At 41.0% G+C, this 26,693-nt stretch overlaps 3 protein-coding genes across 3 annotated transcripts in view; 2 read left to right on the top strand and 1 right to left on the bottom strand.

Moving 5' to 3' along the window:
* Positions 1-3,091, top strand: part of LOC139370796 (protein bicaudal D homolog 2-like) — a 48,396-nt gene extending 45,305 nt beyond the window's left edge. The window contains exon 8 of the mRNA XM_071110568.1: positions 562-3,091. Within this exon, the coding sequence (XP_070966669.1) occupies positions 562-564 (3 nt within the window). The 3' untranslated portion in view covers positions 565-3,091. The remainder of the gene's footprint in view (positions 1-561) is intronic.
* A 344-nt stretch (positions 3,092-3,435) lies between these two features.
* LOC139370811 (caspase recruitment domain-containing protein 19-like) lies at positions 3,436-17,278 on the top strand. Its single transcript, XM_071110593.1, has 6 exons — positions 3,436-3,502; positions 10,930-11,069; positions 13,088-13,244; positions 13,393-13,458; positions 13,570-13,635; positions 14,446-17,278. Exons 1-6 carry the CDS (start codon positions 3,445-3,447, stop codon positions 14,553-14,555), a joined length of 597 nt encoding a protein of 198 aa, XP_070966694.1. The 5' UTR covers positions 3,436-3,444; the 3' UTR covers positions 14,556-17,278.
* Positions 16,186-26,184, bottom strand: LOC139370812 (ninjurin 1). Its single transcript, XM_071110594.1, has 3 exons — positions 25,965-26,184; positions 19,501-19,744; positions 16,186-18,106 (listed from the first exon to the last, which is right to left on the bottom strand). The coding sequence occupies exons 1-3, from the start codon at positions 26,007-26,009 to the stop codon at positions 17,964-17,966; spliced, it is 432 nt and encodes a 143-aa protein (XP_070966695.1). The 5' UTR covers positions 26,010-26,184; the 3' UTR covers positions 16,186-17,963.
* Positions 26,185-26,693: the final 509 nt, after the last annotated feature.

The following is a 26,693-nucleotide window of genomic DNA, read 5'->3' as shown; positions in this document are numbered from 1 at the left end:
GAGCCATTTTCATTACAAAGGCAAATAGAGCACTTCTAAATGAGGGTTAGTTACCAACCCTAATTAAGGAATAAGTATTTTAAAAATGATATATGGGTCTAGTTTTGTGTGAATTAGCCTGGTGGTTTTGAAATGTTTAGTGAGGACTTTGAGTAAGGTGAAGACTGAGTGAATCTGTTCCGTACACTCCAACTCTCTTATAACCCTCATCCAGTCATCCATGTCTGCCCCATCCTCCTCATCTTCTCCTACCTGTCTGCAGAAATCTGTATGCTGGTGTAACTTATATTTACCTCATAACTCATGATCATCCCTAACCTGCACGTTGAGGACCATACTTGTGAGTCTTCTGCTTCCTGCAGCCAGTTGCATCATGGTCAGCCAAGACTCCACTGTGCACGACTAACCCTTACCATCCTAACCCCACTGACTCCCCCACCTTACCATGCAACTAACGCAGGTAATGATTTCATCAATTTAGATTGTATCAAATGAAGACTGACCAAATGATAATCAAACTCTCAGATTTTAATGTTATTTAATTTTCTCTCCATTTTACAGTAATTCAATCAAACCCAGTGTCCCCTTCAAAGGTTGACAGTTGCCGATGATTACTTCAGTACCCCCCCCCTGTGGCCTGAGACCCATGTCAGAGACACACACTGCTGTAATGCGAGGACTTTTGATTTCTGAGTGCAAACACACACCAGAGTATGTGAGCGGAGTTGAGCGGTCAGAGATCCCACTCATTGCTCACGGAGTAGTCTTCTGCCACTCCAAATTCACTCCATTCATTTTGTGTTTAAAAAGGATCATTGAACAAACACCCCATCTACTTTTGTGACACTGTACTCATATCAACATCTCTTTGCTTTAGTGATGGGGTAGGCTAAATAAATACAACAGAATAAGCATAATTAAAAGAACATAGTGAGGGAAATGCTGGCCAGAGCATGCCCAATTGAAGCAGGATAGAAGGTCGACGCTCCAACGTTTTAGAAATTCGCTCCACGCTCCAGCCAAATGAAGCACGCTCCACTTCAGCTCCACTCTGCTCACGTCCTCTGACACACACACACACATATGCTCCAGGCCCCTACAGACACACGTGAAACCCCCAGGGGTTTGGTCCCTCTGTGCGGCTACAGGAAACAAGAAAGTCTCCTCGGTATGATGACCAATAGAGGTCTATTTCTATGGATATGACCGACAGTTTGATCCTCATTTGTGATCCAGTCACTCACTCCACATTGTCCACCTCTATACTATTATAACTCTTGTGTCTTTCCCCCGACTACAGCCGACTCCAACTCAACTCCACGATTTACGATGGAGTCGAGTGGTGTCTAGTGTTGGCGAACTGGAGCGCCGAAGTCACATAAAAACCCACTGTCGCGTGTAATTGCGGGCTATGTTTTGGGTGCTGAAATCATTTGATGTGATAGTCGCCGCTCAACTCCATCGTAAATCATGGAGTTGAGTTTAATCGGCTACCCGGATGACTGCGCCATTTTAATGTATTTATTTATCTTTGTTTGCTTGTTGTAACTCAGTGAACGTGTGAGGTGTTCATAAGCTTTTTGTTGCATTTAATAATTGTTGATAATTGGAGCATTCATAATAGAATTTCCATGGAGAGCAAACCTGTGTTGATTTATATTTATTTGTAGAGAAAGATCAGAGGCAGGAAAGTCATAGGAACTAAAGTGACTTGCTACAGTTTTCCCGAGGGTCAATATTCAGTGGGACTTCTAGGCTAATGTAAGAAATCTTGATTGGAATGAGTCCTTTCTCTCTTTTGTTTTAAATCTTGTCACATGTATTTAGATGTTTTATTTAACCTTTATTTATCCAGGCGAGTCAATTAAAAACAAATTATTCTTTACAATGACCGCCTGGCCAATTTTTATAATGTTCAAGAAGGCTTTTTGGCACCTTATTCTTCTATCTTCTGGTCTTAGTTTTGACTAGTAGTGCCTTTCTGTCCACAAAAGAGAAGCTAGATTTAGTTTTTAATGTTTTCAATGTCTTTGAGAAGGAATTTGGGTGAGAGGTTTTGACCCCAGTCATTACAGATTGAGGAACTGTGGTGAATTCTTTGAAGTGATTCTGTGATCCTCCAAATGTGCAGAATTGCAAATTTAGGGGCTGTTATTATGATTTATTATTATAAAGAAAAAACGTATTTTAAACGTTTTGATACCATAACTGTTAACTTTGGCTGCCGAGTTAGTGGCTCGAGGCATTTACAACAGTGGCTGATTGAGAGATTACTAATGCACATACTTACTTATACTCTAGTGTGTGTGGCAAAGGTCAGGCAATGTCAATATAGAATTGACACGTATGGAGGATAATTTCTTTGTCTGTTTTAATGCAATTTTATTCGCCCTTTTTATGTCCTCTAATAGAGTTGTTGTGACTTCAGCAAACAGAAGAGGTAAAGTCATCAACACTTCTGCAGTGCCATTTAATTCACAGCTTTGTTGATGCAATAAAAGTTATGTTTATGACTTTTTTCTCTTTTTTTTTTTTTTTTACAAGTGCAATTTAAACACAGTATCAATATGGATATATGGTATAGAAATGCTGTCTGTTTGCTGATGCTATTGTTATGTTTTACTACTTACTCACAATCTTGATCCAATTTGAGTTTATCTTTGTACTAAATAAGTTGTTTGTATTTATTTTAAACAATGTCATGTATGTTCGTATTGTCAATAATGTGGATTATGATTAGTGGCATATTGATACCATGTTGATGTCATTTTCCATGTTTTCTTCAAGGGACTTTGGGTGGAGATGGTGGTCGCATTCCACTGCTTGGTTCGTTGCATGCATCAACCAATGGTTGCATGCCATGTCATCGACTGACAGATTGCTATAACATAATGATGTGGTTAGCTGATAGGTAAGATCTGGCAACGTCTAAGCAGTGGAATGCTCAATAGAAGCCAGTAGCCTACTTACCTATGTGGTGGTGGTGGTGGTGATGATGTTGCACTGGCAAGGTGCATGCTTAATAGTATAAACTTAACTTCAGACTTAATGTTGTGTTGTTGAGGTTATTAAAACATGTATATTGATCCTATTTCTGCTTCGGTCATTCTGTCTCCCTGTAAAATAGTCTGTATCAATTTAGGAAGTTTACCAACATGCATTTGTCTTTTTTTGTTGGTGCCATAATAGCATATTCCTAGAATTAGTCAATTATGGAAATTGAGGCCTACTGTAAATCAAACGACATCAAATTCTAACAAATTCCTTTCAGTAAAACTTAGATAATATGTATGTTAATTCAACATTCAATAAAATAAATGACATTGATACTGTAGGCTACTTCATAGTTACTATTCAATGTACTGCTGTCGGTCTAAAATAAGATGCAATGTATCAGGCATTTCCGGGAAAGTTATAACCACTCCCTGCAGTGCTGTGGTGATAATGGTCTCGAAGAGGGAGGGGCCACTCAAAGGAAAGAAGGGACTCCACACAATGGGAGGTTTGTAGGCGACTTCTTAAACTATAGTACTGCTGTGTTTCTTGTTTGTTTTGCCATGGATATGTGTGTTTTGTCATTTACACACACACATATTGTCGCTGCGCTTGAACAATTAAGAACCCCGTCTGTCTTTTCGATAGTTTATGGTGGCTATGGCACTTTCAACTTCTGTTTTCTGTCGGGCTAACAGAGCTTGATAGCCTAACCTTTTGCAAAGTGTAGTGCTCCCGACAGCTACGTCTATTTCAAGCAGCATAGTTTCCGATGTTAGGCTACACCTCGTGCCCGCCTTTGACCTACTGTAACACGACATCACCAGTTGCTGTATTCTACTACCCGTTGCCACATTGTAACACATCCCATATACTGTAAGCCAATGCCACTTACAGCGCGAGAAGTTTTGGACAGATACTTTACTAGCAATTACGCAGGCAGACCGAGCTGAATTCAACAAATTGTCTGAAGAGACAATTGTATAGCTACTGACACATTTGATATTTTTCGGCAGTCTGTTTCCGTTAACTTGTCCAGTGATTTGATTTGTTAGAAAGTTCGTATAGAAAATAGATGCGACAATTGCCTGCTAGAGTGCGTTGCCATCTAACTATCTCGTGTCGATAAAACATCTGGACGTCATGACGTCACACCTACCGTTTTATAATATTTCGCTGAGACGTGGTGTCGAATAAAAATGTAGTGGTTGAAGTGTTTACTTTGCCCATTTAGGGAAATTGCGAATTAATAAATTGGCGATAGTCTATATGCCCTCCCATCTATCTGTTTTCATGTCTCGGAGACAGCGAAAACTCCCATGGATAGAATACAATAATTTACAAATATTTTCCATATACTAATAATTCTCATGTGCCAACGTATAACCGCGGTTCATGCCATGGTGAAACGTGCACTCCTGTAGATCTGAAATAATTGGACACGGTGAAACCTGCCAGAAAAGCAAGGGGAAGCAATTCCGGCATTCTTGGAAGTCAGGACAATCCTTGTCCTGCAAAGAAACATACATTTTATGGTTGAAAAATACTATGTTGCAAGCAGCAGACTATCTTAAATGATTAGGCAATAATCATTAATTCGAAAAACACCTTATCTCAATTTTTCGCAATAACGAAAGTTCGACAAAAGAAAAATCGGCCCCTGACAAACGATTAAAAATGTCGATCTTTAGCAAATGACTCCTATCTGCCGTTTCCATGACGTGTTTCTTGCAACACTGGTTTTGTCGAAAAAACCTGGGTCAATGGAAACCTGCCTAGTGTAGCTATACAGTTTGTGCGAGATATGTGATAACTATGGCATTGTGGGGTATTGTGTTTAGATTGAAGAAAGTATACATTTTTAAATAAGGCTGTAACGTAACTAAATGTTGAAAAGGTCGATGGGTCTGAATTCTTTCCGAATGCACTCTATCATATAGGATAGTTTCCAAAATCGAATACAATTTTCTATTGGATTCTAATGGGATATTTGTATTGGAATCCAACATGATTTTTTTTGGAGAGCTCTCTCTCCCTGCCTTTTTCATTACTTCACGATCAGAGCCGCTTGCAATGATCAGCGAAGGGGAAAATCAGATTTTCAACATTTTGATGCCTTATAATTCATTATATAAAATATATGCAACGAATTTTCCACCAAAGTGTTTCTGTGCCAATGCACCACACAACCAATTAGCAAAATATACTGACATGGTTTGCGTTTTCAACACCACAATAAATAGACTGTCAGTCTCGACAAACAAACACGTCCCTCCCTACCTTGTAGGCATACCCAGTATCGAAGGCTTGGCTTGACAATCTCTGAATGTTATTCAACTTTTTGGTGTATTCTAACATATGTCTCTTTCCATTAATCGTATTGCTTTTGCACGGTTTGGATTGGTTGATTTAATTGTCAGTAAAAAAAAACATATATACACAAATAATTTTAAATGTGACCGAGATTGCATTGATATGTACTGATGGTTTTGTCACAAAATGTTGCTTGGTTATAGAGCATGTGGCCACTGGTATTGGCACGTGCGCTTAGGATATATTATTATGGACAAAAGTGCGAGATTATTTTTATTTGTCAAATGGCAGCCAAGCATCGATAATCATGTCACCAGAATAAGACTCTTGATATTGAAAGGAGCATCAAACTCATCACGGTGGACTTTCACTATCCTGTGGAGTGCATCACCATTTATTTCGTTTCCTAATAAACTGCATGCTTTCCCATAATGTGGTGCCATTTTTTATTAGACAATTTACTCGCATACAAAGGTTGGAAACCTGTTGAATGTCAAGCCATTTTGAGGCTGCTGGAATTCTATTTGGACGGACGTGGGAATGCCTACAGGAGACTTTTGAAGTAGCCTAATAATGTTACAACATTTTGACTGGTTGTGTTTATGCCACATATAAAATATAATACATTTTTAAAGAAAATAAGTTAAATTATAACTATTTTGGCTATATTGAAGGTTCTAGGTGCGGGAGGAATATACGTTTAGATTGGAGAAGATGCAGAGCTTTATAAACTGTTGAGAGTAGACCCACAACTGATCCAAATCGAAGGAAACATTCAAATCATAGGGCTTTTGCGCCCTTGGTCAAATGACATTTTCACTGTAGGCTAGAATGTTGCACTCACTTGAAAACAATGACGCAATTATTCCTTGAAATTGTGCTGTTGTAGGCTAGTATAGGTAGCATAATTCTATTGTCCCGAAACAAGATCAATAGTGGAGATTTTTGAGCTGTGTAATGTCTTCACTTTTCTTTCATGAGCCATGATGCACCTTGCCGCTCCCCTGCCTATCAGCTATTCCTATTTGTTCTTGTCGATTCATATTTAAAATGTATGCAGCTTTGGATGTGTTTATGTGTGGTATACTTGCTAGTTAGCCTATTACTGATCTGGACAAATGATCCACCTACCACTGTTGTCACTATGAACGGGGGATTAAGGGCAGGGTAGGCCGTTAGACTGGTAGGCAATAGTAACTTGTGGTATAGTAAAAGTTAGCACACGGAAAATCGTAGTGCGCAAGGGAAGGACAAAAACACCTTGATATTATAGGAGAGGTGCATGCAAGCGGACGAAGAAATGTGTCTAGGGTGGAATTAATTATATAGTAACACCTGCAAAAGAGTGAATGTAAAAGAGCCCAAAAAAACAACCATCCCCAAAGCCAAGTAAAATTGGATCTGTTCCGAAATCCATTGTAATTCAATCACTTTTTGATAGCATCCCCTTTGTTTTAAACAACTTTCCATACATGTGTTTGCCCATTGAAGAAGTGGTCAGAAAGTGACTTTTTGGACATCAATGACAAAAGATAAATGTGCTCAAAGTTGACACATTTTGCATATGCCTATCCCACCATACATGAGACAACCATGTCTTCATCACTGGAAAATATAAACGTTTGAGTTTGATATAATATCAAATGTTACAAACAATGCTGTCAAAAATGTTTATATAAAAATGGTCTTAAATCTTGAACGTCAATTACCTAAAAACGTGTAAACTCCGATTTAAATATGCGCATATGTTGTAGCTTAGACACTATTTCACATCATCTGCGGTTTCTGTGTTGTGCCCGCCATCGGTTGAGAGACAACGTGCTCTTGAATACAGCGTGGGTGTCATTTCAATCATAGAAATTGATTCTGACCATGTCCCTTCAGACTAGAGGTAGACCGATTAGGGCCGATTTCAAGTTTTCATAACAATTGGAAATCGGTATTTTTGGGCACCGATTTGCTTATTTTTATTTTTTAATTATGATTTATTTTTTATACATTTTATTTAACTAGGCAAGTCAGTTAAGAACACATTCTTATTTTCAATGATGGCCTAGGAACGGTTTGTTCAGGGGCAGAATGACAGATTTTCACATTGTCAGCTAGGGGGATCCAATCTTGCAACGTTACAGTTAACTAGTCCAGCACAATAATGACCTGCCTCTCTCTCGTTCCACTCCACAAGGAGACTGCCTGTTACGCGAATGCAGTAAGCCAAGGTAAGTTGCTAGCTAGCATTAAACTTATCTTATACAAAACAATCAATCATAATCACTAGTTAACTATGCATGGCTGATATTACTAGATATTATCTAGCGTGTCCTGCGTTGCATATAATCTGACAGAGCATACAACCATCCGACTGAGCGGTGGTAGGCAGAAGCAGGCACGTAAACATTCATTCAAACAGTTTTGCCAGCAGCTCTTTGTTGTGCGTCAAGCATTGCGCTGTTTATGACTTCAAGCCTATCAACTCCCAGGATGAGGCTGGTGTAACCGAAGTAAAATGGCTAGCTAGTTACCGTGTGCTAACTAGCGGGACGGAAGCTATACTGTTACACTGGCAATACTAAAGTGCCTATAAGAACATCCAATAGTCAAAGGTTAATGATACAAATGGTATAGAGGGAAATAGTCCTATAATTCCTATAATAACTACAACCTAAAACTTCTTACCTGGGAATATTGAAGACTCATGTTAAAAGGAACCACCAGCTTTCATATGTTCTCATGTTCTGAGCAAGGAACTGAAACGTTAGCTTTCTTACATAGCACATGTTGCACTTTTACTTTCTTCTCCAACACTTTGTTTTTGCATTATTTAAACCAAATTGAACATGTTTCATTATTTACTTGAGGCTAAATTGATTTTATTGATGTATTATATTAAGTTGTAATAAGTGTTCATTTCAGTATTGTTGTAATTGTCATTATTACAAATAGTTCTTAAAAATCGGCCGATTAATCGGTATCGGCTTTTTTGGTCATCCAATAATCGGTATCGGCGTTGAAAAATCATAATCGGTGGACTTCTACTTCAGACCACTGCAATTTAGCTGGTACACACACCATTGACATTTAAATTGAATTGAAATTGTATCTAATTAATAATACTACAAAGATGACTGCAGGCCCACCCACCATCGCATCTCAACTTAAATGGTTATGTCCATTCTATTATATATATTTGTATGATTTCAAAAGGTTTCCTATGGAGGATTGACAGTATAATTTAAAACAACAGATATTCCCATTTAAGTCAATATTCTCTCATGTGTGGACCTCCTATCTTTTTGTAAACATTTTTTATTTTATTCTTATATTAGTACATTTTATCAGCCAAAACATGACACCCACGCTATATTCAAGAGCATGTTCTGTCTCACGTAAACTAGGGACTAAGCTACAACATGCATACATGAAACAATAGGACTTCACGCATTTTTAGGTAATTGACAAAGGAAAAAAACAAACGTCATTATATACTTAAACATCTCCATAAATGATTAAATAGTTTGACATCTAAGCTTTTAAATCATATCAATCTCAACCATTCATATTTTCCAGTGTCTCATAGTATGGTGGGGTATCCAAAATGTGTAAACTTTGAACACATATATCTCTTGAAAGATTTGGCATTCATTTCCAAAAAGTCACTTTCCGAGTATTTCTACAATGGGCAAATACACTACATGGCCAAAAGTATGTAGACACATTCTCGTCGAACATCTCATTCCAAAATCATGGGCAATAATATGGAGTTGGTCCCCCTTTGATGCTATAACAGCCTCCACTCTACCAGGAAGGCTTTCCACTAAACATTGGAACATTGGTGCGGAGAGTTGCTTCTTTTCACCCACGCGCATTAGTGAGGTCAGACACAGATGTTGGGCCTGGCTTGCAGTTGGCATTCCAATTCATCCCAAAGGTGTCTGACGGGGTTGAGGTCAGGGCTCTGTGCAAGCCAGTCAAGTTGTTCCACACCGATCTCAACAAGCCATTTCTGTAGTGACCTCGCTTTGTGCACAGGGGGCATTGTCATGCTGAAACAGGAAAGGGCCTTCCTGAAACTGTTGCCTCAAAGTTGGAGGCACAGAAATTGTCTAGAATGTATGCTGTAGCATTAAGATTTCCCTTCACTGGAACTAAGGGGCCTAGAATGAACCATGAAAACAGCCCCAGACCATTATTCCTCCTCCACCAAACTTTATAGTTGGCACCATGTATTCATGCAGGTAGTGTTCTTCTGGCATCCACCAAACCCCAATTCGTCCATCGAACTGCTTCCACTGCTCCAGAGTGCAATGGCTGCGAGCTTTATACCACTTCAGCCAATGCTTGGCATTGCACATGGTGATCTTAGGCTTGTGTGTGGCTGCTCTGCCATGGAAACCCATTTCATGAAGCTCACGACCAACAGTTACTGTGCTGACGTTGCTTCCAGGGGCAGTTTGGAACTCGGTAGTGAGTGTTGCAACCGAAGACAGACAATTTTTACGCGCTACATGCTTCAGTACTTGGCGGGCCCATTCTGTGAGCTTGTGTGGCCTACCACTTCGCGGCTGAACCGTTGTTGCTCCTAGACGTTTCCACATTACAATAACAGCACTTACAGTTAACTGGGGCAGCTCTAGCAGGTCAGAAGTTTGACAAACTGACTTGTTGGAAAGGTGGCATCCTATGACGGTGCCACAGTTAAAGTCACTGAGCTCTTCGGAACGGGCCATTCTACTGCCAATGTTTGTCTATGGAGATGGCATGGCTGTGTGCTCGATTTTATACACCTGTCAGCAAGTGTTCAAATCAAAAGGGGTGCTGTGAAAAAGTGATTGAATTCAAATGGATTTACCCTACAGCTTAGCTTATGCAAAACGCTGCCATATATATGTCAAGTTGCCTGTGGTTCTACAAAAACAAGAGAAAATTCGGAAAGATCTTAATAAAATCCATGTTTTGTATCAAGTGAGAAATGTCTCTTGCATGTATGTAGATCTTTGTTTTCGTCGCAAAGTGTTACGCACTGTCGTGTACTTCTACCAGTGGCCACGGCTGTGTCGCATAGAACCGACCAGTTCCTGAAAAGACTCTGGGAAATGCTAGATGTGCGGCAGTTAGGATGGCAAGGAACCTCCTCAGGATGTACAAAACATGGATTTAATTAATGTCTTTCTGACTTTTCTGTGGTTTTTGTAGAAACCACCTGCAACATAGTTATCACACATCTCGCGTAACTGTAACTACGCTGGCACCTGATCGTCTTCGGTAGCCTATACTTGCCTCTTCAGACAATTTGTTGAATTAATTTCTAGCAATCTGTAGGTGGTGCCAGTGAGGCATCATGCGTATGTATTTCACCCTAGAGTTACTACATGCACTTGGCTATTTTAGGACGAGCAATGTTGAGGTCGACCTCCTGGCATAGCTTTCCTATTCTTTAAAAACTTTCAAATTCATGCATATTTTTAGCCTGTTTTGAGATTTCGCTTCCCTCGTTTGTTTGTTGACATATCCTCATTATCAGCAAGTGAATCCTTCCTTATCCTGGACCTAATATGAACTGTGTTCGGTGCTAATCATTTGCCATTTTAATCATGTTGTGATTCGTTCCCACGTGACTGTCAGACAGTTTCCATGACCAGCTATTGGAGGACAGTCGGTTTCTCAGGACAGACCGTCGACTGGACACAGAACTAGTGGATAAGCTCATCCTGCAGCTCAACAGGATCTACCCACAGATCCTCACAGACAAGGAGGCCACCAAAGTGAGTAACTTCCTCTGGACAAATTTGTTTGACCCAAGGTCATTTGTAACTTCCACACGCAGAGCTCTTTGCTCTAAGAGATGTGTCCTACTGAAATGTAGCGAATGACTGCTTGTTCAGGCAGCTGTGGTTTCAAGCAGCACTTTGTTACATCTACAGGATTTTAACTCAATCTAAGCATCCGTTCCATTTCCAGACTCTGTTGAACAGACCACTTGAACATGAATTTAGTTCTAGAACGTGCAGTTAGTCAAATGGTTGCACCTCGTGGCCAACTGTAACAAAAAAATGTCAAATTGAGTAACAGGCTAGCGTGCACAGGACATTCGTTTCTGGATTCCAAAGGTAATCACTTACATTCAGAGAGAGAGGTATTCTACACACATACAGTGGGGCAAAAAAGTATTTAGTCAGACACCAATTGTGCAAGTTCTCCCACTTAAAAAGATGAGGCCTGTAATTTTTATCATAGGTACACTTCAACTATGACAGACAAAATGAGAAAAAAAATCCAGAAAATCACATTGTAGGATTTTTAATGAATTTATTTGCAAATTATGGTGGAAAATAAGTATTTGGTCAATAACAAAAGTTTATCTCAATACTTTGTTATATACCCTTTGTTGGCAATGACAGAGGTCAAACGTTTTCTGTAAGTCTTCACAAGGTTCACACACTGTTGCTGGTATTTTGGCCCATTCCTCCATGCAGATCTCCTCTAGAGCAGTGATGTTTTGGGGCTGTTGCTGGGTAACACAGACTTTCAACTCCCTCCAAAGATTTTCTATGGGGTTGAGATCTGGAGACTGGCTAGGCCACTCCCTGACCTTGAAATGGCTCTTACGAAGCCACTCCTTCGTTGCCCGGGCGGTGTGTTTGGGATCATTGTCATGCTGAAAGACCAAGCCACGTTTCATCTTCAATGCCCTTGCTGATGGAAGGAGGTTTTTACTCAAAATCTCACGATACATGGCCCCATTCATTCTTTCCTTTACATGGATCAGTCGTCCTGGTCCCTTTTCAGAAAAACAGCCCCAAAGCATGATGTTTCCACCACCATGCTTCACAGTAGGTATGGAGTTCTTTGGATGCAACTCAGCATTCTTTGTCCTCCAAACACGACGAGTTGAGGTTTTACCAAAAAGTTATATTTTGGTTTCATCTGACCATATGACATTCTCCCAATCCTTTTCTGGATCATCCAAATGCTCTCTAGCAAACTTCAGATGGGCCTGGACATGTACTAGCTTAAGCAGGGGGACACGTCTGGCACTGCAGGATTTGAGTCCCTGGCGGCGTAGTGTGTTACTGATGGTAGGCTTTGTTACTTTGGTCCCAGCTCTCTGCAGGTCATTCACTAGGTCCCCCCGTGTGGTTCTGGGATTTTTGCTCACCGTTCTTGTGATCATTTTGACCCCACGGGGTGAGATCTTGCGTGGAGCCCCAGATCGAGGGAGATTATCAGTGGTCTTGTATGTTTTCCATTTCCTAATAATTGCTCCCACAGTTGATTTCTTCAAACCAAGCTGCTTACCTATTGCAGATTCAGTCTTCCCAGCCTGGTGCAGGTCTACAATTTTGTTTCTGGTGTCCTTTGACAGCACTTTGGTCTTGGCCATAGTGGAGTTTGGAGTGTGACTGTTTGAGGTTGTGGACAGGTGTCTTTTATATTGATAACAAGTTCAAACAAGTGCCATTAATACAGGTAACGAGTGGAGGACAGAGGAGCCTCTTGAATAAGAAGTTGCAGGTCTGTGAGAGCCAGAAATCTTGCTTGTTTGTAAATGACCAAATACTTATTTTCCACCATAATTTGCAAATAAATTCATTAAAAATCCTACAATGTGATTTTCTGGATTTTTTTTCTCATTTTGTCTGTCATAGTTGAAGTGTACCTATGATGAAAATTACAGGCCTCTCTCATCTTTTTAAGTGGGAGAACAAGCACAATTGGTGGCTGACTAAATACTTTTTTGCCCCACTGTATCTGGAATTTTGAATATGATATGACGATCCAGTTTAGGGACCTTGATGTGCCCACCTGCGTCCGACTGGCCGAGCTCCTGGCTCACCTGCAGGGGAAAGGTGAAGAGGCCTGCCGGGAGTTCTACCGGGCGCTTCACCTGCATATGGAAGAGGTGTACTTCAGCCTACCAACACGCCTCCGCCTCAGAGGTTAGTCCCTCCGCCCCGACAGTCAGTCAATGGAGAGCTTAGATTTGCTCTCCTTATTATTCACATGAAAATGTTTTAGTCTTTTTCTGTACACTACGGATGGTATATTTGCATCTAAAAACCTGCATAAATGTAATCCCTTTCCCAGATTCTGTAGACCCGTTCACGATTACAGCCTCACCCACCCAGCCGAGATATGTGCTGAACGACCGAGGTAAGCATACACACAGAAAGCTGAAACTCTGTCACACATACAAACACGCGTACTGTAGACACGTGCTGTACATACCTTTATTTCTCACAGTCTCCTGTTCTCTCTCTCTAGGTCCTCTGTTCTTCCTGAGTTGTTTTGGTGTTGCGGTGGGGATGGCTCTACTGTATTACTATGGCGGTGAGTACAATAAGTCCCATTTTTTCTTTCTTTCCCCACAGAAAAAACAGAAGTCATTATGTTGTATGGCTTTTCTGTACTCCTAAACGGATTCTTTTGAAACCAAGCTAAGCTTAACATTGCATCTTCATGTTGTGCCACAAATCAAGCTCCATATCGAACTTGATTTTAAAGGGTATTTAAAAATCGCAACCCACTTTGAAGTGTAACAAACAAGAGGCGGTGAACGGGATGAATAAAAGACACACAAAAACCTCCATGGTGTCTGCCCCTCAAAAACCTCCATGGTGTCTGCCCCTCAAAAACCTCCATGGTGTCTGCCCCTCAAAAACCTCCATGGTGTCTGCCCCTCAAAAACCTCCATGGTGTCTGCCCCTCAAAAACCTCCATGGTGTCTGCCCCACAAAAACCTCCATGGTGTCTGCCCCACAAAAACCTCCATGGTGTCTGCCCCTCAAAAACCTCCATGGTGTCTGCCCCTCAAAAACCTCCATGGTGTCTGCCCCTCAAAAACCTCCATGGTGTCTGCCCCACAAAAACCTCCATGGTGTCTGCCCCTCAAAAACCTCCATGGTGTCTGCCCCTCAAAAACCTCCATGGTGTCTGCCCCTCAAAAACCTCCATGGTGTCTGCCCCTCAAAAACCTCCATGGTGTCTGCCCTCTTACTTGACGGGGCAGGCTATTCCGTAGCGCACAGACCAAATCGTGTACACCTATTCTGTTTCCTTTAGGTTGAAGTTGTCAGTCTTATCATGCTTAGTTGTTAGGGAATAAAACAAAGTGTAAACCGTCCATGTGTTGTCCTACAGAGGCCAAAGTAACAGGGGGAAGCGGGGCTCTTGGCATGGCTGCTCTTGGACTGGGCCGACGAGCCAGAGAGGTTCTCATATGGTACGCTGAAGACCCCATCAGGAAGTAGTCTGTGTGTCTCCACTACCACAGCAAAACAAGCACTCCAAAGGTGTTTCCGGACATGCATAACACACTACACAAATACCCTTTTCACATTACCATGCCAACCTGAACCAAACTGTGCTGGTTACAGCAACTGTGGTCGATGAGTAACTGGGCCAGTTGATTACAGCTTGGTTTGGCTCAGTTCAGTTTGTCTCAGTGGTGTGAAAAGCCAGGGGATTATAACTTTGTACATACTGTATATAGCAGTCTTTTGGCTTTAGGAATCTTGAGTGTTTTTTTGGACAATTTGTCATATAGCAACTGGTTTTCTTATAAACTTTCATTGTCTTCATAATGGTTAGATATTAGACATGTGTCTTCTCTGGTGAAAGGGACTATTATCACACTAATGCTCTGTTACTGAACAGCATCTTGTCAAGAGCCAGCCTCCTTCCGTTGTTCTTTTGGTGTGGTTTGGGCACCGTGTACAGAAACCAATAAACCAGACTCACTTTAAATGAACCTTTCCTACTGAATGTGTTGTACTACTTGCAGTATGCTCAGGAGATTGACGTTAGGAAACATCAAACGGCAAATGAGGGTTTTTATCAAATAGGATGTTTATTTGTTTACTTAGCTTACTGAAGGAAACCAACCAAGCACTACGTTTTATTGCAATTTGAATTGTAATATAATCTCTGTTATCAGGGAGGATCAATAACTGGAAAACATGAATGATATATATATTTTTTTAGCAGACACCCTTACAGTAGTGAGTGTATACATTTCATACTGGTCCCCTGTGGGAATCAAACCCACAACCCTGGCCTTGCAAGTGCCATGCTCTACCAACTGAGCCACACGCTCTACCAACTGAGCTACAACATGTTGTTCGTCCGGTGTTTTGTCTTGGATTAAATGTCTACCACATGATGCCTTTCCATTTGATCAATCCAGGTCCACTATGCTTGTAGCTAGATTAATGTGTGACCCAACCATATCAGAGCAATTGTAACATGTTCACTAGAACTATCACATTATAGCGGTTGTTTACACTCTTTTTGAGTGACAATAGTACTTAGTTACTGTTTTTGAAAGTGTTCATTTTGTTTTTATGCCCACTGAAAAGCCAATGCAAAGTACTACACTTCAGGTCTCAGCCGTGTTTCACCTCGGTCTGTTTCTCTCTCACTTTTCTCTAATGTTATTAAGTGTTTTCAAAGTTCTCTCTAACACAGTGTGAAGCCATTGTTCGCTAACTTGCTTTAATCTGTGCTTTGTTTGGTACGGGAAATATTGTTCATGGGGGAAGTGGATTATAACGGCTATAATGTTTTATAGTAGGGGAAAGTATACTATTAGATACGCATGTAGCCTACCTGATATATATTCAGTGTGTAGACATATGAGACTGTTGTCACAGCTCCATCTACTCTGTGAGGAGAAAATCCTGACTCCCATTTAAGTCAAATGGACATCAATGCACAGCTAAGTGGTATTAGTGGAAGTTAGGCTTCACCCCACATTCTCTTAACTGCCTCATTCTCACAAATGCCATCATTATGATTTATATAATTCTATGACTTTTCACTATTTACTGTTTTCAAGCCTTTCTACGCGTGGACAATACAAAACAATATCTGGACAAATTGTTAGTTTTCATTTACAAACTTCATTTCAGAATAGTACAGTTTTCTACTGCATACAGTGCATCAAACAACAAAGTGCATTAAAAGTGGGGCTAAAATATGATTTGGTCCTTCATTTAAAAAAAATAGAAAATGCCTTCAATCATTAAAAAATATATATATTGGCAAAGCTTAAGGTCTAAACATGGCATGAAATATTATATATATATTTTTTTTACACATAAATTGTGATGGTACATTCTGTACGTTGCATAGATCTGAGATCACATATAAGGCAGCAGGCAAAGTCTGAATGTCCGGTTGTAAAATTCAAGTAACTTAACATGAGAATTTTGGGTAAAAATCCACAAATTACCAACATTTTGCAACGCTAGATCAGTGGTTCACAAACTCTTCACACCCCTCTTGTTGGCGGAGAGAACATTTAGCAGGTTTAAAGCACATTTCCTGCAATTCTATACACTCGGCAAGCCTGCCCAGGGACTGTGGTTGAAAATTAGCCGGCTGGCTAAAACCGGCACTTTTACTGAGAACATTAATTAATGTGCACTGTCCCTGTAAAAATAAACTAGACTCAACATGAACACACAGAATATGTAGGAAATGAGCTTTAAAATGGCGGCCATGGAGGGCGATATTTTTGAGAGGCATTTAAAAGCTAATTTCCTACATTCTACACATTTTGCCGTATCTTGTGTGTGTTCATTTGATAGCTGAGTGACTCAAACATTACAACAAAATCAATGGGCTAAAAAACACAGCAGCTGGGTCTGTACAGCTTGAGTATTTCTAGAACAATGTTACCATGACAGCAGCTCTTAGATATGAGATACTTTAGTGTATGTGGACACCCCTTCAAATGAGTAGATTTTGCTATTTGTTTGCCAGTGACAGTCTCTCTCTTCCCATTCAAATATTTGTTTTCAACAAAAAGTTCAGTAAAAGACCCATGTGATTCCATTTGATATTGCGAGGGATGTTTTGTTTGCTCGTTGCGCTGTCTATGCGTCGGTATGTTGTCTATAAAAGTGGATCCTCGTGATTGTATCGTTTTTCCCTTTTAGACCACATAGGCCTAATAAAATACTTCAAATGATCGGCTCTCTGTCTGTCTTTCTGTCTCTGTGTGGTGACTGAAAGAAGAGTAAAGGTAAGGCCTCAACATCTTGCTGAATTAACATCTGTCTGAAGATTCACATGCTAAAACTCACCACTGAGCTGTGTGCGTGTGTGTATATCAAATGGATCTAAAATAACCCTGATATGTACATATTTATAAAGGCAACACATGAACACTGTTGGTCATTTGAACAATGCATTGTTCACACAAGTAATAGCGAAATATGAAGTGTGACAGGATCGTCATGAAGTAGGGTCAACCAGATTGTGACTGGCCGCGTGTATGAAAGGCCAGGGGGAATCCTGTATAACGAATCGATCCATTGTCTTTGGTGTCACGGAGAATCTGATGGAATACTGGATCCGTCAACCTCTCTTGCTTGTAAAGTAGCAGTGATTTGGTTCGTGCAGCTATGGCATTCCGGTATAAAACATTTACTTTAAGATTCACCTTTGTGCATTCTAACTGTAAGTCCGTGTACAATACATATATTTATTCAACTCAAGTAACCTCACAATTTGACACTGATTACCAAACACTTATTTGAGGATTTCAACCAAGGGTACACGTTGGCATATTATGTGTGTATTGTGCATATGACACCAGGATAATGCCTGTATAACTGTAGTAACTAATGACCAGGGGTAAGGAGTGAGGGCAGTTAAGAGTTTTGATTGGGCTTTTGGACACCAAAGGCCGTAATAAAGACGTTGACTACAACGATGATGAAGATGAGTGCTGTGGCGATGTTCTCCATAATGTTCAGCTTGAAGTGGGTGCTCTCATCGTTCAGGTTCCACTTCACTGCAGAACAAGAGAAGAACACAAACATGTTACGGATTAGCTTAGTGGCTCCAAGCATATCCTCAGCTCATAGAAAGCAACCAACAGAGGGAGCTATGTCAAAAGTTGTTTCTAAGACTGGGGCCCTGTTTGAATTCCCTAAAAGTGCATTCTTCCTCTTCCCCTTGACGTAATCACTGAGTAGACAATATTGGACAAGTGAACTCAAGGGCTCCACCACATGGTGGTATTCACCTGTCCAGTCATTTCTGATCCTGCCTTCCTGTAGGAAGGAAAGGGAAAGGGGGGGACACTCTGAATCAGAGAGGTGCAGGGGGCTGCCTTAATCGACATCCACGTCTTCGGGGAGCGGTGGGTTAACTGCCTTGCTCAGGGGCAGAACGACAGATGTTTACCTTGTCAGCTCGGGATTCGATCCAACAACCTTTCGGGTTACTGTGCTATAACCACTAGGCTTGATGCACTTTTAAATAATCAGACTGACGCCTGGCTTTTGAACCATCAAATATCCAGTGCCGTCATGTTTAGCTAATCATTCTTGAACCATGTGATATGAAGATACGGCATTTTACATTTCCTACACTCAGGTGAATGGTTATTTAGGACATTAATTATATGCCTTACTAGAAAGGAATGCCAATATGTTGTTGTGGGGGTTGTTGTGAGAGTTGAAGCCCAGTTAAGCATTTTTCACATGCTGACTCAATAGAGGCACACCTCCTGTAACGTTAGCAATTCTGCCTGAGGACATTAAACTGAGTATTCCTAATTTGAACCAACTGAGAGGAGAAATACAATGGATATACAAACACTGTCTCCAATGGTCCCGTTCTTTAACTCTCCCACCCACACAACGGGAGCCCCTGGCAAGGGAAGATACGGACATTATAGCCAGGTACACAGACAATAACAGAGAGAGCCATTCAAACATAAAGTAGGGTCAGAAACATGTAGGGAGTTTATCTGTTCTTGGAGCTGAGGAGAAACAATGGCACCGTAAACCAAGTGTTTATGTCTCGTCAATAGGGTCAGGAGTTTGTCAGGTCACATGGTCAGGAAAGACTCTTGGCCCCATGCCTCATCAATCTGTGGCTACATCCCAATTATCCCTCCTTCCTCCCAAAGTGCATTTCCCTTAACTGATTTGAAATGAAATGACTGGAACAAGAAATATGGTGGAAACTCCTTTTAGCCCATGCCTCCGCCGATCCAACGCTTTTAGATTTGTGGAAGGTATTAAATGACTTCACTCTTCAGGAGAAAGGAGATCTTATTGGGTTACTGCGGTCAGTATGAGGAAGAGGACTTTGCTGGTTTGAGCCAGACGGGAGTGACTACGACTTTCTTAATGGCCTCTGAGGGGATAAATAAAGTTGAACAGAACTGAGACCCACCAATGAAGATGAGCAGGACGCCCACGGTGATCTGCAGGATGAGGGATATGGAGATGAAGGTGATGAGGGGGGTGTAGAAGGTGAAGTCTGGACCCTGCTCCAGGACGGCCTTCAGCTGGGAGGCGTTGGCCATGAGTAACGCCACGTCCAGCATGCTCTCTGCTGCGCTCTTCTTATTAGCATACCGGTTCATGTTTATAGGCTGGTCTGCCTGCCTCCGATTCCGGGGGCCTTGACGCGGCTCCTGGACATAGAGAGACTTAACGTCAGTACAACATAGACAGAGACCGATAACACACCTGAACACAGAGGCTAACATCAGTGCACTATCGATAGCGACAGCAGACCAAGCCCCGGGAACCTGAACACAGGAGACTGACGTCAGTACAACATAGATATACAGAGATTTAACACTGGCACATCACTGTTAGGACTTAGTAGAAAGCTAGATTATATGAACACATACTAAATTTAACTGATTTAACATGTATATAGCCATGTTATTACCTGGTACTCCTTGTAAATAGCCATGTTATAACCTGGTACTCCCTGTATATAGCCATGTTATTGCCCGGTACTCCCTGGATATAGCCATGTTATTGCCCGGTACTCCCTGGATATAGCCATGTTATTACCCGGTACTACCTGTATATAGCCATGTTATTGCCCGGTACTCCCTGGATATAGCCATGTTATTGCCCGGTACTCCCTGTTTATAGCCATGTTATTGCCTGGTACTCCCTGTATATAGCCATGTTATTGCCTGGTACTCCCTGTATATAGCCATGTTGTTACCTGGTACTCCCTGTATATAGCCATGTTATTGCCTGGTACTCCCTGGATATAGCCATGTTATTGCCTGGTACTCCCTGTATATAGCCATGTTATTGCCTGGTACTCCCTGTATATAGCCATGTTATTGCCTGGTACTCCCTGTATATAGCCATGTTATTGCCTAGTACTCCCTGTATATAGCCATGTTATTGCCCGGTACTCCCTGTATATAGCCATGTTATTGCCTGGTACTCCCTGTATATAGCCATGTTATTGCCTGGTACTCCCTGTATATAGCCATGTTATTGCCTGGTACTCCCTGTATATAGCCATGTTGTTACCTGGTACTCCCTGTATATAGCCATGTTATTGCCTGGTACTCCCTGTATATAGCCATGTTATTGCCTGGTACTCCCTGTATATAGCCATGTTATTGCCTGGTACTCCCTGTATATAGCCATGTTATTGCCTGGTACTCCCTGTATATAGCCATGTTATTGCCTAGTACTCCCTGTATATAGCCATGTTATTGCCCGGGAACTCCCTGTATATAGCCATGTTATTGCCTGGTACTCCCTGTATATAGCCATGTTATTGCCTAGTACTCCCTGTATATAGCCATGTTATTGCCTGGTACTCCCTGTATATAGCCATGTTATTGCCTGGTACTCCCTGTATATAGCCATGTTATTGCCTGGTACTCCCTGTATATAGCCATGTTATTGCCTGGTACTCCCTGTATATAGCCATGTTCTTTTTTACTCTTATTGGTATTCTTTATTCACTGTGTATTTAATCCTTGTGTCACTTTCTATTTTTTACAAAAAAAAATGTTATCCTTAACTCTACATTGTTGGAAAAGGACTAGTAAGTAAACATTTCACTGTTAGTCTACACCTGTTGTTTACGAAGCATGTGACAAATGACATTTGTTTCGATGGGGAAATATGGGAGAATTCTAGTGATTTCTGCAGTTGCTCTGCTGTGGTTTGTGGGAAAGGAAAGTGTTGTGGGACTTTTAACAGGAAGTGTGACCATGCACATGTTTCTCACCCACCCCATAATGACCAAGTGAAAAAATGTTTAGCGGGAGGGGAATTCTGGCGATTTCTACAGGGACTGCTGTTCATTTGTGGGAAATGGCCATTGTCACGGCTCTCTGTGCACAGATAACTGCTAGAAAGGACAAGAGGTCTAGTGCCATGACTCCTCTGCAATTTCCTTCCAACCAGGGTGTAACTACTGTAGCTGTCAACCAAGAGGAAGTTGGATAATATGAATGTAGAAAGCAGAGAGGTGTGTCATTGTGTCTTAAGTGATGCGGAAGCATGTTTTGTGTGTGTGTGTGTGTTTACTGAACATGTACTACTTGAGTGTATTGTAGAGCAGTAGTGAATACTGTTCAGTAACAGTTGTAATTGTTAATTGTATGAAGGAACTGTAATTGTCGTATAATCAATAGCATGACAATGACTATTAAATGTCAGAATATTGCAACGTTATCAAATGAGGAGGACTGAGGAACTCTTCTCCTAAAGTATGTGCTACTATACTATGGTAATAACATTGTGTAGTACAGCAGTGAGGAGTGGAGAGGAGAGAAGCAAGGCCGGTCTAATGAGTGCCACTCATGACACATGTTTACCAACAGAGTAAACCCCAGGAATCCATTACAGCAGAACTGACGTCATGCTGTCTGCCTCAGTGGTCAAACAAATGACCGTGTCTATATATCTTGCCCTGTCTCAGCTTCCCGAAAGTTTGCATTTATTTCAAGTCGTTCAGAATGCCCGCTCCAGCTGTGAGCCAGTTTTCCTCGGCTTTATGTTGCTTTACTTTCTCCACTAATTCAGAAAGGCATAGGGAGGGCATGACTGTACGGTGATGTAATTACATTGTTACGCCATTGGAAAAGTGGGCCCCTAACCCAAACATTACCCAGGTTTTTGTGTGGGTTAAAGGGCAGAGTAAAACAGAGAAGCCCACATCCACATGCCTCTCGCCACCTCTGAAAACACACAAAGCCCACAGAGGGGAAAAGTCTCCTTGTGACCAAGGCTAGCGATGACTGGACAGTTAGTTATCTCTGAGAAGCAGCCTGCTTTCCCTCACTGCCTTATCACCCTCAAATTCCTGCACTCATCTTTCTTTCTTTTGTTTATTCCATTCTCTCTATCGTTCCCTTCTACGGCCCTGTTTTGCGTGTGCCATTTTTCTCACTCGATCTTGTTGCCCATTTCTCTGCATGCCCTTCCGGGGGCTAGTTTCACATACTGCTGTGTTCATGGCGATGTTCTAGAAATAGGCCTACTGAAAAGGGTGAACTTCCTCAAATTCCGTTTCTCATAGTCCATTACCTCCCCTCGTCTTCCTTCTTTGTTGTCCGTTTGGTCTGGTTATCTGTCCCACTCCCTCTCTCTCGGGCTGAGGAGGGACTCACCTCTACCTCTGATGTCCAGAGTGTTATAACACGCTGAGATACAATACATGTCACGTAATTCCCTGTGACGGCAGAAACCCTTCTTCTGCGGGATTGTTGAGTATCAGATAGATCATTGTAGGTCTGAACAGACACTGCTGACTAGTCAGTGTTGTTACTCATGTAGAGATGGGTGTTCCTTTTAGCTCTTCTATTTATTTTTTCTTCTCTGCCCTTGTTTATACACCGGTAGTACATCCACTGAACAACTGTTGTTGTTTGACTGTGAGCTTCACATGTGGGCTCTTTTCGTGTTGCTTTTAACTGAACAATTAGACTCGACAATGAGCCTAAGCCACAGGTTTTTGATCAACACTGATGGGTAAAAAAACAACAACAAAGTGTGACGATCACAAGGTTTTCAAGGGAGTTCAGTCAGGACTTTTCTGAGTAACCGAGTCATCATGGCCCAAATGTCAATGATATCCAGAATACCAGGCCATGATGTCACTTTGCTCACAGAGCAGAGCGGTCTCAGACTGGACACCTCCTTTGTGTTGCGCATAGCACTGTTTCAGCCACTATGTTATAGATGAGGTGTGAAATTACCTAGGTCATAAACAATATAGTCCAGAAATAAGGGTGCACAGTCTGAAATAGGTCTTGCAAATGGGTTTTAAAAGCTATCAGGACACTGTGTGCTTTCTGATGGTGCCAAGTCTGGTTTCCTCAATATTATAAAAGGGGTACCGCTGAGGTTGGTATTGGGAACTGTTCTCTTTACTATTTATGTAAATAATATTAGACTTATGTATTAAATCGTGCAATATTCATCTGTATGCAGACAAAACGGTTATGTATGCCATAGCCTGGTCAACAGTCGGTGCAATGTTGGAGCTGCAATCTGAATTGGTTGCATTATGGAAATCCCTGGTTGATTTAAAACATACTTAATATGCTGTTCTCTAATTCATGGGAACGTTTCTCAGGGGGGCTACATATTCACTCGTTGGATGCCTCTCTTATCGAGCGGGTTCCCGCCTATAAATATCTCGGTGTTTTGGATTGATAAAGATCTAACATTTCAAAAACTTGAGCTAGTGAAAAAACTCTGATTTAAAGTTGTCTTTAAAAAAATCTTGCTTCCATGAACAGAACGAAACGGGTTGTGCGGTCAACTTTCCTGCCAGTTCTTGACTATGGTGACATCCGTTTACCGGACAGCAGCTGCCACTAAACCAGTGGGGACTTGGGGAATTCTGCTGCTTTAATCCTCATGGTTATGACCTCTTGGTGTTGTGTAACAGGAGTTTACGCTGTGACTGAAAACTTAGGTGGTTTCCCCCTTAGTATCTGTTCACAAACACATGTTCCCTGGATACCCTCTGATTAAACTTTAAGGCACACCAGTGGAAAATCAGTTACTGCTGGTGGTTTTCATCACTGTGCTCAACAAAGTGGGTTACATTTGAAAATCATCAAATACATGAAACAATGTTAAACATTAAATGTATGAAACACTAGTATTTTTGTTTTTTCTAATTATTTGTGTTACATCAACTCATATTTAATCATATTATCAGTAAATCCAACACATTTTTTATGGCCATTATTGATTCCCTGGACTTTCTTTATATGTGTTAATTCAAACAATTTATTCAAGTAAAAAAAAAAATCCAAAACAGCACCTTACATCAACTCAATAATATAGAGTGTAAATTTGCTGTCTTCATTGTATCATGTAGATTCAACACTTTTATTTTGTTATTTATTTTTTACATTGAACACTCTTCAGCTGTTAGACTGTTAGACTTCCTCTAACCATGTTTCGGTTATAACTGAGTTATAATGCATCACAGTTTTGTTGATTTTATAAACAATTGATACATCTCGTTATTGCCATCTTCTAGCTACCCAACATTGTTGGATCAAATCCTTGGTTGAACAGTGAAAGTGATACTTTTCCTCATTTGGGTTTTCAAACACACATTATTTGAAGGTTGGTCACTAGGCAACATAAAATCATGTGTTGTCCAAGTTGCATGCAATAAGGAATTCCCCCTGCTGTCGGTAGTCTAAGTCAGGGCAGGGTGCATGTTGTGGCTCTCGCAGCGGTCTAAGACACTGCATCTCACTGCAAGAGACGTCACTACAGTCCATGGTTGTAATCCAGGCTGTATCACATCCGGCCGTGATTAGGAGTCCCATCTGGTGGCGCACAATTGGCCCAGCGTCATCCAAGTTTGGCCGGAGTAGGCCGTCATTGTAAATAAGAATTTGTTCTTAACTGACTTGCCTGGTTAAAAAAAAAATATGGTCTCACGCCTAATCCTCAACAGGTGTGCTTTGGACTAGAATGAATGAGTTTATTTGATTAGCTGTAGGCCTTGTAGTAGAAACCCTGACCTATTGTCCCAAGGTTCACGTGACAATGGTTTTTGAAATAGGCCTAAAAAGTGGTCAAGCTTTGTTTAGGACAGGCTATGTGGGTAAGAGATATCCATGAATAGTGTAAAAACTTTATCCAATATTGTAATATTCACTGCCCCCACAAGAGAAAGGAGAATGGAATATATTTGAAAATCCATTTATTTAAATAAATTGAAGCAGCCTCCATGTGCGAATGCTATTTTTCAAACATTTTGATATTTCTTAGTGTCTATTGTGCAAATAATGTTCTTTTTTTTTATTGGAGAAAGAACACAAGTAGGCGACCAGTAAGGTGCAATAAACTTTTGTTTGTGATCTATTTACAGAAAATATACATATAGGAACAAATCAGCCTGAATATCAGGACGCGCAACTGCAATGTGTTTCAACTGCTTATATGTACATTACATCTGAAACTGTTCTTTAGAGATTGCAACCCTGTCCCCACGCACAGTGTGTTTAGGGCTCCATCTACGTTCATTCCTCCTGGGCCTATTGATCCAGTGCTGGATGGGTACCAAAGGCTGCTTTGTGAAGACATATATCTAAGCTAGAAGCCTCTGTCCCTTATGCCAGAAACATCTTTACCCACTCGGACAAACATGCCCTTAAATCTCCAGAATGACACCTCTATTGTCATCCACCTAGTGGAGAAGGTAGGTGCTGTTAATGTACACGATTACACTGTCTTTAAGACTGAAGTACTCAGGCAACGAAATGATCAGACGTTCTATAAGAGACTCACTAAAAAAAAAACACAAAACAGCTTTTGGCTGTAATCGAACAGACTGTCTGTCACTGAGGGTATGTGCAATGGTGATCTCACACAAAAAAAACGTACCTCTTCGTCGGCATGTCCGTTCATTTCCATGATTTCAGTCGCCATATTTGCCTCTTAACTATTGAATTTGAAATAAAGCGGGTTAAATTCCAAAAGTATTGTGGGAGTTCGTGTCGTTGTTTCGCTGCCAGTGTCCGCCAGGTCTGTCGCTGTGTGAAATAAAGACTAAGATGTGGAAGAGTGCCTACCACCCGTCAACGAGGGGTGTTTCCACACCGGGGCTCAGGAACTGAAAGTAGATCCAGAATCGTCATGTTCTGATCTATAAGGAGAGCCCCTTTTCATTTGGAATGAGAAACAAGAGTTTCACAACATAAAATATGCAATAAAGGGTTTTTATGAAAATATGTAAATTGTCATTGATCTGATCATTTTCAAGCCTTTCAAACTTTGGGTTACGTCTGATATGTATAGCTTTTAACAAAACATCTTCCTAAACACCATGTCAACATCAATTGAATAGCCCAAGGCTTATTTTCGACTGTAACACCAGTGTTACACTATTGTATAGGATACAAGGGAAATTGTGTTTTCATAGCACTGACAGAGAGAACTTGTGAAGAGCAGAATCAACAACAACTTCTGCATAATCTCATACTGAACAGTTGCTTTGTGAAAAGGTGTTAAAGTTCACTGTGAACCATTTTTATGTAAATGACAGCTGAAAAGTATAAGTGGCCTGCCTGGCTTTGGCCTCAAGTGAGACGGGGTGCCGGCCCCCAAATGGAA

The sequence above is a fragment of the Oncorhynchus clarkii genome, chromosome 17 (genome assembly GCF_045791955.1).
Source record: "Oncorhynchus clarkii lewisi isolate Uvic-CL-2024 chromosome 17, UVic_Ocla_1.0, whole genome shotgun sequence".
In the NCBI taxonomy this organism is placed as follows: Eukaryota; Metazoa; Chordata; class Actinopteri; order Salmoniformes; family Salmonidae; genus Oncorhynchus; species Oncorhynchus clarkii.
This window is presented reverse-complemented; position numbering and strand designations above follow the sequence as displayed.

Bases quoted from the DNA above. Each gene is read 5' to 3' on its own strand.
- LOC139370811 (XM_071110593.1), top strand. From the start codon at position 3,445: ATGGTCTCGAAGAGGGAGGGGCCACTCAAAGGAAAGAAGGGACTCCAC. The intron at 3,503-10,929 runs GTTTGTAGGCGA...CGTGACTGTCAG, and splicing joins GGGACTCCACACAATGGGAG to ACAGTTTCCATGACCAGCTA. The intron at 11,070-13,087 runs GTGAGTAACTTC...ATGACGATCCAG, and splicing joins CAGACAAGGAGGCCACCAAA to TTTAGGGACCTTGATGTGCC.
- LOC139370812 (XM_071110594.1), bottom strand. From the start codon at position 26,009: ATGGCGACTGAAATCATGGAAATGAACGGACATGCCGACGAAGAG. The intron at 19,745-25,964 runs GTACGTTTTTTT...CTCTATGTCCAG, and splicing joins ACGGACATGCCGACGAAGAG to GAGCCGCGTCAAGGCCCCCG. The intron at 18,107-19,500 runs GTGGGTCTCAGT...CTTGTTCTGCAG, and splicing joins CGTCCTGCTCATCTTCATTG to TGAAGTGGAACCTGAACGAT.